This window comes from Mchenga conophoros, linkage group LG16 (assembly GCF_057382185.1).
Source record: "Mchenga conophoros isolate Kocher_MC1m ecotype Shallow Benthic linkage group LG16, M_conophoros_male_GT1.1, whole genome shotgun sequence".
In the NCBI taxonomy this organism is placed as follows: Eukaryota; Metazoa; Chordata; class Actinopteri; order Cichliformes; family Cichlidae; genus Mchenga; species Mchenga conophoros.
This window is the reverse complement of record NC_140541.1, coordinates 8,644,826-8,658,979: the sequence shown is the minus strand read 5'-3', so window position 1 is coordinate 8,658,979 and position 14,154 is coordinate 8,644,826. Positions and strand designations below refer to the sequence as shown.

The window sequence follows — 14,154 nt, the reverse complement described above, 5'->3', positions numbered from 1 at the left end:
CCTGTTCCGTAAAAAGATTTTTTTTACATGTATGCAGAAGCTGCTTTTCAGTTTAAAAAAAACGTATGTTTTGTATATAAAAAGCATTATTTATCATTTCTATGAAATGAAAAGACATTAAAAAACAGTTAGTACTAGCGTGATGTAAGACTACGTTACCCACAATGCAACAACAACTTCATCGTTGGGTTTTTTTGGTCTCGCGGGCTTTGTTTTGATATGGCGGCAGGCTTCGAATTTTTTGTTTGTTGCCTTTGTATAAGGCCCGATTTCATCACAGTAAACCTGCTTTTCTCCTGAGTAACAGGTAATGTCGATGTGTTTTGTGATGCTTGGTAATGTTGTAGTGTCGTCACTACGGTGTAACATCCGGGAAAAGGTTTTATGAAATAAATAAAATGCATCCTGCTAATAACGGGAGAGTGTGGACGAGGAAGCCAAGCCTTTTAAATAAAGCGACATTTGACAAAAATGAAAAGAGCACTTCCACATTCCACGTGAGCCACATGTCATAAATGCCACCATTCTCTCCTATGTTTTTTAATAGACAGTGTTAAGATGATTGTTCGTAACCAAATATCTGGAACTGACTATACGGCTTCTATGTAGCAACCAGAACGGAAACCAATCTCGTATTAAAAAGGCAATGTCTTTTTTTTATATATAACGTCTCTATATATGGTTTTATTGGACCTGGGCGTCAGCTATAGGATGTTGGATGGTGTTTATTTGTGGCGTGATTAACTCTTAACCTGTCACCATAATCTTTCGCTTAGATCCCGGATTAGACTATCCTGCCTGCCACATCGCGGCCATCATGTCATCTCCAGCTGGCCTTCAGTACTCCCAGGCAGACTTCTTGGCCCGGTGGATGCCAAGTAGCACCAGAGCCGGAGTGATCCTCAGTCCCTCTCCGGATTTGGCTGGACCCTTGGGCCACACCTCTGCCGTGGGATCTTCGCCCATGTTGCCAGACGATTCCTTCGCTTCCGATTTTGCCCCGTTGCCCGCTTCTACAGACAGCAGCTGCCTGGGTGTGGATGCATTTAGACGGGCAGCAGGAGGAGAGATGACTGAGTCTGACAGGCCGGTGAACGGTCTAAACTCTGTTCCAACGAGAATTGCAGATGGACAGCTGGACACTTTGGACGAGATGGCAAGCAAATCACAGGATCTGCCCCTTATGATGAAGCTTGAACAGGTATGGACATCGGTGCTTTTCAGAAGCTGTTTTGTCCTGTAACTTGAGACAATCAAGTTGTTAAAAGTATAAAATTTGGCATATGTGACTCGCCCTGCTGCTGTGCATCTGAGGAGATGGACTTTCAATACCTAACATAAATGACACAGATACTGGGAGGATCTTTAGTTTTACTGGTTTACTGATACAGGGGTGAGACAAAGCAGAAAAAAATGAACCTGTAATTCATTTATTAATAATGTAAAAACATTTGGACACTTTAATCCCACTTTAATCTCCTAATATATGCAAATTTTGGGCCCTGCGTGGACTTCATTGTTGATTACATCACTGCTTCCTGTATACTTAATGCACCTCCATCACACACACTCCTTTACGTTTCTCTGCTATTAATAGAATTTTCCCTAAGGCAATTATGTTGGCTGGGACACAGATGCAATTAAACACTTAGACTATATGTCAACTGGCAGTATGTGCAGCGCATGTGAATTGACACTGAGCTGAAACTACTCAGAAACATCTATGTTAAGTGTAGCTTAAACCATCTGAAAAACACAGATACCATATATTGTGGCGATCGAGTTGGCAGTTCGTCTGGTAATCGGAAGGTTGGCGGTTCGAGCCCCGGCTCCAACAGTCTCGGTCGTTGTGTCCTTGGGCAAGACACTTCACCCGTTGCCTACTGGTGGTGGTCAGAGGGCCCGGTGGTGCCAGTGTTCGGCAGCCTCGCCTCTGTCAGTGCGCCCCAGGGCGGCTGTGGCTACAATGTAGCTGCCATCACCAGTGTGTGAACGGGTGGATGACTGAATGTAGTGTAAAGCGCTTTGGGGTCCATAGGGACCAAGTAAAGCGCTATACAAATACAGGCCATTTACCATATATACCATATATATTAGCTACACCATATCTAATTAGAATTGAATGTAATATATATGTGCAGTTAAAGAAATGGCAGCAGCACATGCAGGAGCAGCTAAAAGCTCATCAGCTGGAGGAGCTGCTTCATCTCCAGGAAGAGCAGCAGAAGTTACTGGGAACTCTGAATGGATCCGAGCACTGCACAGGAGGTCAGAGAGTGAAATTACATGAACAACTGCAAAGTGATCATTTTGCGTTCAGGGTGAATGTGGTGTGCATGTATTTATCCTGCTTTATAAACTGAAGTGATGATAACCCATCTTACAGAGAGTTCAGAAATGTCTGGACCAGAGTGGGTTGAGGACACGCTCCACAGGTCATGTTACACACAGCGCTCATACAGTCCTGATACAAATCACCGTAGAGTCCCACAGGGCTCTACGATCGGCCGTCAACCAGAACAGCAACTTTCACTAGTTGTCAGACACGAGCAGCTACCCAAAGGTCAAGCATCTGAGGAGGGTGACCATGAGGAAGAGGGTAAGATATATTTATTTTAAATGTAAGTTTCAAATGTAAGGCCCAGGGTCCAGAATCGACTGACCAAAGACTCCAAACCGGCCCACTGCACAGCTTCACATGTGTGAAATGTGAAGGAGTACATAGAAAGTTACCACCACCACAAAAGTTGGTAACTAATAGATAAACAATTAAATGACACTATCTACCATAGAAATGCGTTTTCTTTTTTTTTTTTTGCAGGTGGTCCACAGTAAAGAATAAATTAGACATGATATTTTATTACTACAGGATAGTCTGGGCTATAAATTTCCAAAATATTTTCTCTAATTTTAAATATCTGTCATATAGTTTCACTCTTTCAGTTTACTTAAGATCAAAGCGGGCTGTATGTCTCCTATGATGTAAAACAAGTTTGACATCCCTGGTTTAGAGTAAGACACTTGCACAGTTTCTTGGTATTTGTTTTCTATAGAACTGCCCTGTCTTTCATCACATGGTCCACATGTTTTCATGGTTAACCGCTTTGTTTTTTTAGGTTCACTGGACTCCAGAGAGGATGAGGAGGAGCACAGTGTCAATGCGAGCTGTTTTTCTGAGGAAGACGACATGTTGATGCAACATAATGCTGTGGCAAGGACTGAAGATGACAGCAGAACAGAAGACAAAATCTTTCATGACAGGTAAATATTACATAGTCTTGTATTTATGTAGTATTAACATCAGACTGTCTCGACAGATCAGTGTTTGAGTAGGGTTTTGTTTGCCTCCTCAGACCTATAAGGCCAGGTATTGGTGGTCAAAAGCAGACATTTGAAGAGCTGCTGGAGGAGCAGCTGAAGCTGGAGGAGCAGAGGCTAAAGTCTGCCCAGCAACAACAGGTCAGAGGATGTGTCACGAGTGCTGAAAAGTATCAATAATGAACCATTCATTTGAGTTTTGCATTCTGCAGGTGACAACCTGATATAGGAATGTAATGTCTGCACAAATGGAGCCTGTCTGTATTTTGCAATAAAATACTCTATTTAACTGGAAAAACTAAAAGATTCCAATTTACATTGAATTCAAATCTTGTCCTATTCCTTGAACAGAGTCAAGATGGAGCCAACGCTGCGCAAGCCCTTCCTAAGAGAGCCTTTTTGAAGCGAGGAGAGGGCCTTTCGAGATTTACAAATAATCGGAAAGCTATGTTCCAAAAAACGGATGTAAAGGACTCCAGACCACCACCGCCTCAAGCCAGAGTAATCTCTCGCAGCAACTCGGAGCCCGCATATATTCAGAAAGGAGCCGCAAACAGTGCCCCACGGCTTCCTGTCCAGCGTAAAACTGCTACACTCAACAAGGAGAACCGGTTGAAGGGACTCAGTTCACCTCCTCACGATACGCGAGCAGTGACTAAAGTAGCACGGACAAAGGTTTTAGGTAGTCATCAGAGACAGAACACAACAGGACCAGAGTCTGTCCAAACTGATCCAGGTGGCAGACCAGCCAAACATCAGTTGGGGAAAGTTCTGCCGGTTCAGGCCGTAAAAGTCCCGTGTCTCAACATTCAGCCATGTCCTACAACCAAACAGGGCGGGAAGTTAGGACAGGCAGGGACGGCTGAAAATGAAAAAAGCTGTGGTTCAAAAGTGGAATCAGCAGAAGCAGGAGGGGTTTCTAAAGGAGGAGACCCAGTTATACAGGATTCCTTTGAGTTGTCTTTTCAGAAGAAGCTCCAGCGATGGGAGTGTGACCGACAGCTGGAGAGCATGGAGCTGGGAGAGTTTGAGCTGCTGGAGCAAGCGGCTGAAGAGCTGTCCTTCTCATCTAACTCCTCCTTTGTCATGAAGGTGCTCTATTTCACTCTCAAACTCATCACGCTTTAATTCAGCACTTCAAATGCTCAAAAGTTTCGATGCCTAGTGTTACAATTTTTTGTCACACAGTTTTTTGTTTTGATAGCGTCTCTGTTTCCTTGTTTGTGTTGTTTCTGGTTGTTGGGATTCGGTATTTCTGCTGCCTTTAAGTGGTTAAAATCTACTATTGAATTTCTAAAGAAATTACCAGATTGGGTTGCCTTTCTCCAGGACTTTACTGTTAGCCGTGTGTTATGTAGACAATAACCCCTCTCTCCCCAAAAAACGAATACTCTGCTCATTGCTTGCAGGTTCTTCAGATGGATCAACAACGACAGCTGCAGACTGTAAAGGGGCTCCACCAGCGACGCCTCTCTTCAACTCCCATTAAATCACCTCCTAAAGGTGCATTTCAGAGGTGCAATAGTGTTGGGAACACAGGTGGCTTAGCATGTGAAAGCAACTCTTTGAACTCAGAAGCATTTGTAAAGACAAGAAATGATATACTAGAGAACAAAGAGAGCATTAAGGAGACACAGGGCATTGAGAGAGAGGACAAACATGACATCGCTGACACGACACCCTGCAGCCGCTCTGAATGTGGAGATGACAAAGTGGTCAAAAGTTCTCTCTGCTTCCCTGCACCTATTAACCCACCATATGACAAGCGGTCGTATGAAGATGAGGATAGTTTCAGGGACTCATCTTCAGATGTGGCTGAAGAGAATGATGTGGAGAGTAAGAGTGTCCACAGCAATAGCGAGGACTCCACTCTGATAGAGGGCAAAGACGGCGAGCAGGGGAGAGTCGTGTTTGATGACGACGACACATGGAACGACCTGGAGGACACTGCCATCGGCACAGCCGATGAAAGCAAAGAGCTCAGCCCGATTTCCAAGCCGACAGCCAGAGAAATTTCTCCCCCACAGAAAACTTTGTTGAGGAAAGTGGCTGTGAGCAAAGGTGTGGAGCTGGGGAAGGCCACAGGTATCGGTTCAGTCAGTCTGGAGCCTGATCATCCTCCGGCCTCCCAGCTCATGACAAAGTTATTCCCCTCCCTGAAGCCAAAAGCCCAGAGTGCACCACTCCGTCTTCCTCCAGCTGCTTCTGTTGAGTCCAAAAAGCCAGAGGAGGACACAGGTTAGACAAATACTTTCTTTGTTTATTATTGCATTAGTAGAATTAATGTTGATTGAATGTTAATAAACTTATTACAGTACAAAATATCAGCAACTCTGATTTTGTGTTATAACCCTGCAGCTACATGAGTTCATGTGTTTATTAAATGAAAAATTGATAGTAAAGCCAGTTAAAAACCACACATTCCTCAGTGTGTGGTTTTATTATTTATCAGTTGTGTATGCATGTTGTTGCCCTCAGGCCAGCAGGTCCAGTCGAGACAGCTCAGGGAGAGACTGGCTGAGCTGGAGATTGAGATTGAGAGATTTAGGAAGGAGAACGTTGCGCTCACCAAACTCAGACAGGAGAACGAGAAAAAACAGGAAACTCTCAGGTGATATGGTCTTCTTTGCATAAGCAATTCAGTAAGGAGTGAATGCAAGTGTAAAAACTTAATAAAAATATAAAGACACTGCATCTGGTATTTGGAAGTAACCTCTTCAGTGTTAAATCCAGCTCTGTTTTCTTTTGGGAGAAATAATTTCATAAAATGTGTTATTCCTCTCCTTCCTCATGTAATGCACGTTTGTACTTTGCTGTTTGTGCTGTAGGTCAGAGCGTTTGGAGTTTGAGCAGATGAGAGCAGAGGAGATGGCCAAGTTTGAGGAGTACAAGAAAGAGGAGACGAGGAAGCTGCAGAAGGAGCGCAAATTGTTTGAGAAGCACGTGTCAGCGGCCAGAGCTATTCCTGATAAGAAGGAACGAGAAGAGATCCAGGTGAGCGTGGACATGACGCGCAAAATAACCACATGAATATGTGCTCAATGTGTAAAAAAGCAATACAGGAGTAATCAAAACATGACTGTGGAGCAATTAAATTCAAACATAATTAAATAAAGGATATCAAATCTTATTGTTTGGTGATGGTATTAATGCTTAAAAAAAGGTTTTGAGAAGAAGATATTTATGTGTCTGCCTTTATTCTCCCTTTGCTTCTCACATCAGGAGTTGAAGCAGCAGCTGAGCTCCCTGCAGGAGGAGATGAAGAGAAGGGAGAGTCGCTGGTCCTCCACACAAAGCCGCCTGCGCCAACAGATCGACTCCCTCAGACAAGAGAACAGTTCACTGCGTGATGAGGTGCCTGACCCCCCCTAACGTTTTCTCTGGTTACACACGCGTAGCTTTAAAATGCACCCTTTATCTGGATTGTAAAGAGTGGGTGAAGGCTGAAAACTGAACCCTGCGTCTTCCTGTTTGTCTTTGAATTGAAGATCCACGTGCTAGAGAAGCTCCGTCTGAGTGCCTGGAAGAAAAACCCTGCGGCTGCTGAGAAGGAAAGTCCCAGAATGTTTGAGAACAATACGCCACCTGTGACCAAAGGAGTTAAATTTGCTGTAAGCTCATTTATAAAGTCTGTTATTGTTATCTAAAAATGATGACCCCGTGTTCTGAACTAAATACCTTATATCAACATGCAGAGGAAAACATGGGAGAAGTTATAGCCCCACAACACTTCATTTTGTTTTTTTTACTATCATCAGTGCTTTGGCAGTCTTCAGAGCTTTAGCTGTGCAGGAACTCTAATTATTCTTCTCCAATTTCGACATTGCTGAGTAACTGCAAAATCACACTTTGTTTCCAGAGTCCTCTCGACTCCAGAGGGAGTGACAGCAGCCCTCCACATGTCAGCTCTGCTCCAGCCACTAGAGGGAACTCCAGAGACGGCAGTCAGGGTGCTGCAGGTACAGTCAAGAGTTTCCATGGAAGGGTTTTTTTAATCTTTCAAAATAACTGTACAAATAAGTGTCCAAAGCCATTTCAAGAAAAACTTTGGAAGCTGAGGTTGTCTGGCGATAAGTCATCTTTAGCAACTCTGAGCCAAAAAACAAACAAACCTCACCTTTTTTTTCCATCTTTCAGCTCAGCATAAGTAGTGTGGTTAACTCTATTAGCTTTTATAATGTCAGTTTGAGCTAGAGCAGGCCTACAGACCCAGTGCACGTAGTAGCTGGTGGACGTATTGGAGTATTTGACATGTGTATATTGAGAGATTTTATGTCTGTTTCAAGTTGAGACTAGAACAGGATTAATAGCGTGATTAGACCTAAATTTGCCAGGTGGACACAAACAGACTCCAAATCATTGATGTTTGTGTCTGCTGGGTTTGTAAATAGCTAATTTTCCCATATTAATAGATTTTAATCATCCAAAAAAGCCTGGGATTGGCTCAGAGTAAAAGTTTAGGAATTTTTAGAGTTTTTGTCAATGATCATCATTAATGATTCTCATAAACACCTTGAAAAGCACGAATGGTCGAGTCTTTATTGTCCATATTTTTATTCTCTGCAGGAATAAAGAGCAGCCTGAGGAAGCCAGCAGGGCCAGGCTCCTCTTCCACCTCCGTAGCCAGCAGGAAGTCAGAGGAGAGGTCAGCACCTGCCGGGAGCCAGGAGAACTCACCAAACCAAGAACACTTATACAACTGCTCTCCAGTAAGAGCATCATCAGTGTCATACAAACACTGCAGTGTTTCCTGTAAATGATGCAAAACACCTACTGACATCCAGATAGAGGAAGAGGCAACATTTATGGCACAAATTTAAGATACATTTGAAAGGTCAGATGTTTATTAGTCTGATTCTGCATCAGGGACAGAACAATTAAAAGTCTTGTTTAAAAAACAAACAAAAACAAGCTTGTCTGTATGTGCTGCTCTGTCACAGACCTCATGTTTAAAATCTTCGTATTGCAGAACACTGATTCTCCGACAAATGAACTTGAGCTAAGTAAGGCTGAAGAGACCGAATCAACCAGGGAGGTTATCACACATCCTGATGGCAAGGTGAGAAAATAAGATGTACATTCATCCTGATATTAAATACTAATGTGAGCCACCAGACAAGAGATGTGCTGAAGAATTGATTTTGCTTTCTAAAGAAGTGCGTCTGCTTTATAATCGTGGTAGCAGCAGTTACATACAGCTGAGTTTGGCCCTGTTTTCAACAGTGAGTTATTTAAACAGGAAGGTTGCACTACTAAGTGTGAGTAATTGAGTCATTGTGGAATAACCTCAAACTTACATTAGCATTAGCTTTTATTGTTGATATTCAGTAGAGGCTGTTGATGGAGCTGTCCTGATGTTTCCAGTTAGAGAAGGTTTTGGTCAGCGGTGATCGTCTCATAGTTTACCCCAACGGGACCAGGAAGGAGGTTTCAGCAGACGGACTGACGGTCAAGGTCATCTTCTTCAACGGAGATACTAAACAAGTCACGGCCGACCAAAGAGTGGTGAGATGCTTGCGTTGCTTTATACTCATATTTTCAGTAAATACATGTACGCTGGTCTCCTGGACATGTGCTGTGTGTGAGGAGAAATGTTGGACTGTTTCCTCCTACTTAAAGGCAGGATGTGAGGAAGGAGGGGATGGGTGGCTCTGTCAGGCGTACACCACTGTGTCAGGCTACGTTCACACTGCAGGTCTTAATGCTCAAATCCGATTTTTTTGATCAAATCTGATTTTTCAGTGTGAACGTAGCCTTAGGGAGGGGGTGTCTAGCAGACTCATTCTGACGTATTGAGTAGAACAGCTGTTCAGAGGGAATCAACGTGAAGATATGAAAACATCTGACAGATTCAAAATTGAGAAATAAACGAGATCAGGACAAACAAAGTGATGCAGGCAGACAGACCGGGGAGGCCTTTTGAATCCGTTAGCCTTCCCGAATCACAGAACCAGAGAAAGAGCTACACAGACCTTTGCATGGTTCTTCTCTTTATCTTACCTGTTGATAACTAATGGTGCTGCCCCTTGTGCTCAGGTCTACTACTATGCTGAAACCCAGACAACACACATCACCTACCCAGATGGCATGGAGGTGCTGCACTTCGCCAACAACCAAACAGGTGAGAGCAGATGATGAAGCAGTGAAATTGCCAGGAGACAAAAGCTGCTGGGCTTTTTGCATTAGTGAGGTAATATTCCCATCTCATCTGAGTGCAGAGTAATTCTAAAATGATATAACAGGAGTGATAAACAAGATCTGCGTCAGAAATTGGTTGGGTGGGGAACTCCAGGCCTCAAGGGTCGGTGTCCTGCAGGTTTTAGATCTCACCCTGGGTCACCACACCTGAATCAAATGATTAGTTAATCACCAGGCCTCTGGAGAACTTCGAGACATGTTGAGGAGGTAATTTAGCCATTTGAATCACCTGTGTTGGATCAAGGACACATCTAAAACCTGCAGGACACCGGCCCTCGAGGCCTGGAGTTCCCCACACCTGGTTTACTGCATCATGAGTTTTCCAAAGTAGCAATCTTGAAATGCACTGTTGGAAGCAAATTGGGTTTTCTGTCCCATCAAAAAAAATTGTTAGTACTACAAAAGTCAGATATTCACTTTACTGTAAGAAGAAGGATAAAATAAAGTAATTTTAACACAACAGTACTTAGGAGTAAAAGTCCACGAGGTAAGTGTAGGAAAGGAACTTCCTTTCTCATGCTTGTCTTGTGGACTTTGGACATGTGTACCAACTCATATTCTACATTAATTTTTATTCCTGCTTCAGAAAAGCATTTTCCCGACGGCCGTAAGGAAATCACCTTCCCAGACCAGACAGTAAAGAACCTTTTCCCTAATGGCAGGGAGGAGAGCGTACTGACAGACGGGACCATCATCCAGGTTAACTCGTAAGTCGACCTTATATTTACCTTTAATCAATTTCCCTTACTACCTTTATAACAAAATGTTTTTTTTGCACAATATCCCTTACCAGACATGTACTCATAACTTAATTTTTGTAGGACTTCCGTACCCCTTTCCACTTCTGCACTGGGCCCCATGAGTGGTATATTTAAAATGACAAGGAAAAAAAAAAAAAGACAGCTAGTAGAAAATAAGACTAATTTTTCCATCATATGGGAAAGTCAGATATTGTGAATGTTGGAGAAGGAAATAGCAAATACTTCATAAAAGAGTGATGATAACAGGTGGTGCTACAATTTTCAGTCTATTATGTGTTAATACATCAAACAACTGACTAGTGGTTAAAGAAATTGAGTATTACCACCACTCAAGACTAACTGGGCATCTATACATGCCGTTTCTCTCAGGGACGGCACCAAAGAGATCCTTTTTAACACAGGCCAGAAGGAGATCCACACAGCAGAGTACAAGAGGCGAGAGTATCCAGATGGCACAGTGAAGACCGTCTACCCAGATGGGAGGCAAGAAACCCGCTACCCCACCGGGCGGCTCAGGATCAAAGACAAAGATGGAAACGTCATCCTGGACACCAAGGTGTAGAAAGGTGGTGAATCTCAGTGACTGAAACTTGAAGCATTTTTATTATTGCAGCTATTGTTCAAACTGTGAAAAAAATCCAGGACATCAGAGAAGGATGTCTGGAGAATTTGGTGCTTTGTCTTTATTTATTTTCTTCACATGTGATAACAGATACAGGTGAGCTTTGGACATTTTGTTTTAACGATGTGACATAATCAACAGTTCAACCTGCTTTGATATTCTTGAGTTGACACTCCTTGCTTCTGAGATTCACAAATCAGCTTGTTGTTTTTAAATACTTCTGTCTATATGTAGCAAATAGAGTTATGTGACACACTTTTGTGCCAGTGGTTTTAAGCCCACCCACTAAAGCACAACTGGCAGTGGCACAGGCTCAACAAGCACTACCCATGGGTGTAAAAATGAAAAACAGACCAATAAATAAATGCCGGTTTAACACACTGAGTAGACTTGGCGTTATAGAGGAGACAAAAGGAATGCAACACAATACACCTCAGTCTTAGATTCACAATGATTCCTAACAGGACCTTCTTTTGCACAAAAATCTGGGATACTTTTTAATAATTCAGCAAGTCCAACAATGTTTTGACTTGACCCTCTGGGTTTGTTCAAAGTAACCACCCAGTCAGCTTGTTCATGGCCAAAAGTGTTCACCAACAGATTATGTCTGTAATTTTTATTATTTTTATGGTTTTTTTTTTTTTTTTGCAATTTTTTCTGCATAAAGTTTTGAACTAACATTAGTTCTTTCCATAAATATTAGATAGTCATTACTTTTTACATTTTTAACCCGTTAAACACCAGTTTGTTTGTACAATGCACTTGTTGGAAGACAACCTCAGAACTCAATTTCATATATTTGCAGTGCTACTGGAACTTCTTGTATTATTAATAGTAGAGTCTGGGAAATCTAATTGATTTACATTAACATTGATTATTATGGATTGTGCTCAAAAGACACACATTCCTCCGATTCTATGTGGGATATTGCTGTGGTAGGTTTGGTGACGCCACAGACGAACAATAAAAATCTTCCTCTGTTGCAACTGGAGGAGCCGGGGAGGTAGCTCTAGGTTGTTTCCCCTGTGCCAGTTTTCATCTGAGGAGTTCCTCTGCCAAGGTGACCATAGTAAAGACGTTGTCCTTTGAGCTCCTCTGTCAGTTGGAGTCTGCACTCCTTTCCCTTTTTTACTTCCTGAGAACTTCCAGTGTTGTAAGGGTGCACAGCAGGTAAAAGGATCTCCAGAAGTAAAAGTGCTTTCAGCATGTGCTTCAAAGCTCAATAGCCTGCATCAACAGAAATTCACTGCAGCCTATTTAATATGTGATGTGTCATCATTTATTCCAGTCTATCTTGCAAATACATGTTTGTGTTTGTGCATGACATTGCAGCACAAACTGTTAGATCCTTGAGATCAAACCTACGTCAAAATTGTGTCATTATTTTGGTCCATTGGGAGTGCGGTAAGCCATCAAACACCCCTATTGGAAACTAGGAATATTACATGAAATTGCTTGTTTGGCCAAAAATTGGTAAATTATGTAATTTGGTAAAAAACATTAAAAACTACAATTCATTTGTTGAGTTTAGAATGAAAGCAATTTTACCTAAATTGCATGATTTAGTACTGTCAATAACAAGGAATCAAATGTTATTATAACAGGTTTCAACAGGCCAAGAATGGCCACGATAGAGCCCAGAGGGTTAAACTTTCTCCTACTATCCTAGTTTTGTCTTGCAAGACAGCCTGTCTGTTTGTCCCAGGATATTCCTGCTTAATATCCAAACCACGACCTGCTTTCGTCTGCTGTGGATGAACATTTGTAGTTTTCTCGTGTTTGCAACTATTTTTATTTGTAAAAATGTTAAATGCATATTTATTTCCCTAGCTGGCTGTACATATTTTTTTGTAAAATACATTTTCTTTTTAAAAAAAAATTTTTTTTAAATCTTTGAGTGTTTGTAGAGGCCGTATCACATCGTCCTTTTCATTGCACCTTAGTAAAAACACACTGCAGAGGTCAGTGAAAATGGGAATATTTTACTTAGCACCTTCATACAGTAAAAGAAAAGAGAAAACAAAGTGCTACATGAACATCTCTGCTGTACAGGAACAATGAAAATAAATAGAACATTTCTGTACTATATAAAAACTAGGAACACAAAGAAAACCAGAAGAACACAAAACCTGAACTGAAAACAAACTGAGCCAGGAAGCCTGAAAAAGATGATACATTTATTATTAGCTTGCTGTTCTGTTTATTAATAGCAAGCTACTATTAAGTCACTTAAATATACAGTTCAAAAGATTCTGCTGGTTACTTTTATTTCTTTGCAACATTTAGTATCTGATCCTGTTTGACTTTAGAGCCACAACAAAACGTTGAATCACAAATCTCCACAACACATTTAAACAGCATTGGTTCATCAGCCACAGTCTAATGGGGTCTGTATTTAACTGTGTCCTGGATGCTACTCACTCTCTTTGGTAAAGTTAAGAATGACTGTGGACAACTCGAATCATACAGATGCAGACATTTCAGAAAGCATTCTTTCTAAAGAAATTTTGGTGCTTGAAATAAAATGCTAAAAACTTACCTGAACAGTGTTTGGAGGGTGTCTTTCCACTTTACTCAAGTTCTGCCAGTCCTTTGGTCACCAGAGGCAGATGGACCAACTCTCCATCCTCGCTGTACAGCAGCACTGTGAGCTCTGGTTCTTGAGCCTAAACCGAGGAGGACAGTGAGATACTGACTGGAAGCAAACAAAAAAATTCTCAGGCTGTGAGACCAAAGATTTGACAGTATAAAGAGTGCAACACAGGACTTATTCTGCCTGATTTGAAGTTATTAGGTAGTCTTGTTTACATACACATTTATTATTTATTAGTTACACAATGGCAGTGTCCGTTGGTGGATCCTTTAAGTCAAAAGTTATGGTAAAGATTCATTAAGATGCTGGAAATCTTCAACACATTTGGCACCACATCAACATGATGGGAGCTAGCCCTATTCTACAGTGGTAAACAAAATACTGTGAGGATTTGTGCATTCAGAACAAAACTGCAGCTTGATGTCCTTGAAGACGAGGCAGTATTTTCACGGCCTCTTTGTCTTTGACTGAATCATTAACCTGTTTTGTTACATATAACTCCAGGGCTTGGCAGAGAATAACTATGATCCCCATATGTTTGTTTTCTTCTGTATGAAAAGTGAATTACTGATATTACATTTGCTCTTGACCTTTATATATAAACGTATGAAAAATTTGTTTGTATTTACAAAAAAAAATCAGAAGTGCCACACAGAATAAAA

At 41.7% G+C, this 14,154-nt stretch overlaps 2 protein-coding genes across 2 annotated transcripts in view; one reads left to right on the top strand and one right to left on the bottom strand.

Annotated features, from left to right (window-relative positions):
• Positions 1-152: 152 nt before the first annotated feature.
• On the top strand, positions 153-12,848 carry cpap (centrosome assembly and centriole elongation protein). The gene is made up of 19 exons (XM_085248473.1): positions 153-307; positions 777-1,201; positions 2,142-2,268; positions 2,387-2,599; positions 3,117-3,261; positions 3,354-3,459; positions 3,670-4,410; positions 4,728-5,556; positions 5,797-5,929; positions 6,147-6,312; positions 6,541-6,672; positions 6,807-6,929; positions 7,178-7,277; positions 7,885-8,027; positions 8,288-8,377; positions 8,683-8,823; positions 9,355-9,439; positions 10,103-10,223; positions 10,647-12,848. The coding sequence occupies exons 2-19, from the start codon at positions 818-820 to the stop codon at positions 10,837-10,839; spliced, it is 3,972 nt and encodes a 1,323-aa protein (XP_085104599.1). The 5' UTR covers positions 153-307; positions 777-817; the 3' UTR covers positions 10,840-12,848.
• Positions 12,849-12,861: 13 nt separating this feature from the next.
• rnf17 (ring finger protein 17) overlaps positions 12,862-14,154 on the bottom strand; it is a 38,814-nt gene continuing 37,521 nt past the window's right edge. Inside the window, exons 37-38 of the mRNA XM_085248472.1 lie at positions 13,439-13,565; positions 12,862-13,058 (exon numbers count right to left, since the gene is read on the bottom strand). Coding sequence (XP_085104598.1) covers positions 13,470-13,565 — 96 coding nt within the window. The 3' untranslated portion in view covers positions 12,862-13,058; positions 13,439-13,469. The remainder of the gene's footprint in view (positions 13,059-13,438; positions 13,566-14,154) is intronic.

Coding starts and splice junctions, on each gene's coding strand:
- cpap (XM_085248473.1), top strand. CDS start 818: ATGTCATCTCCAGCTGGCCTTCAGTACTCCCAGGCAGACTTCTTGGCC. Junction 2,600..3,116: donor GGGTGACCATGAGGAAGAGG/GTAAGATATATT, acceptor TTGTTTTTTTAG/GTTCACTGGACTCCAGAGAG. Junction 4,411..4,727: donor ACTCCTCCTTTGTCATGAAG/GTGCTCTATTTC, acceptor CATTGCTTGCAG/GTTCTTCAGATGGATCAACA.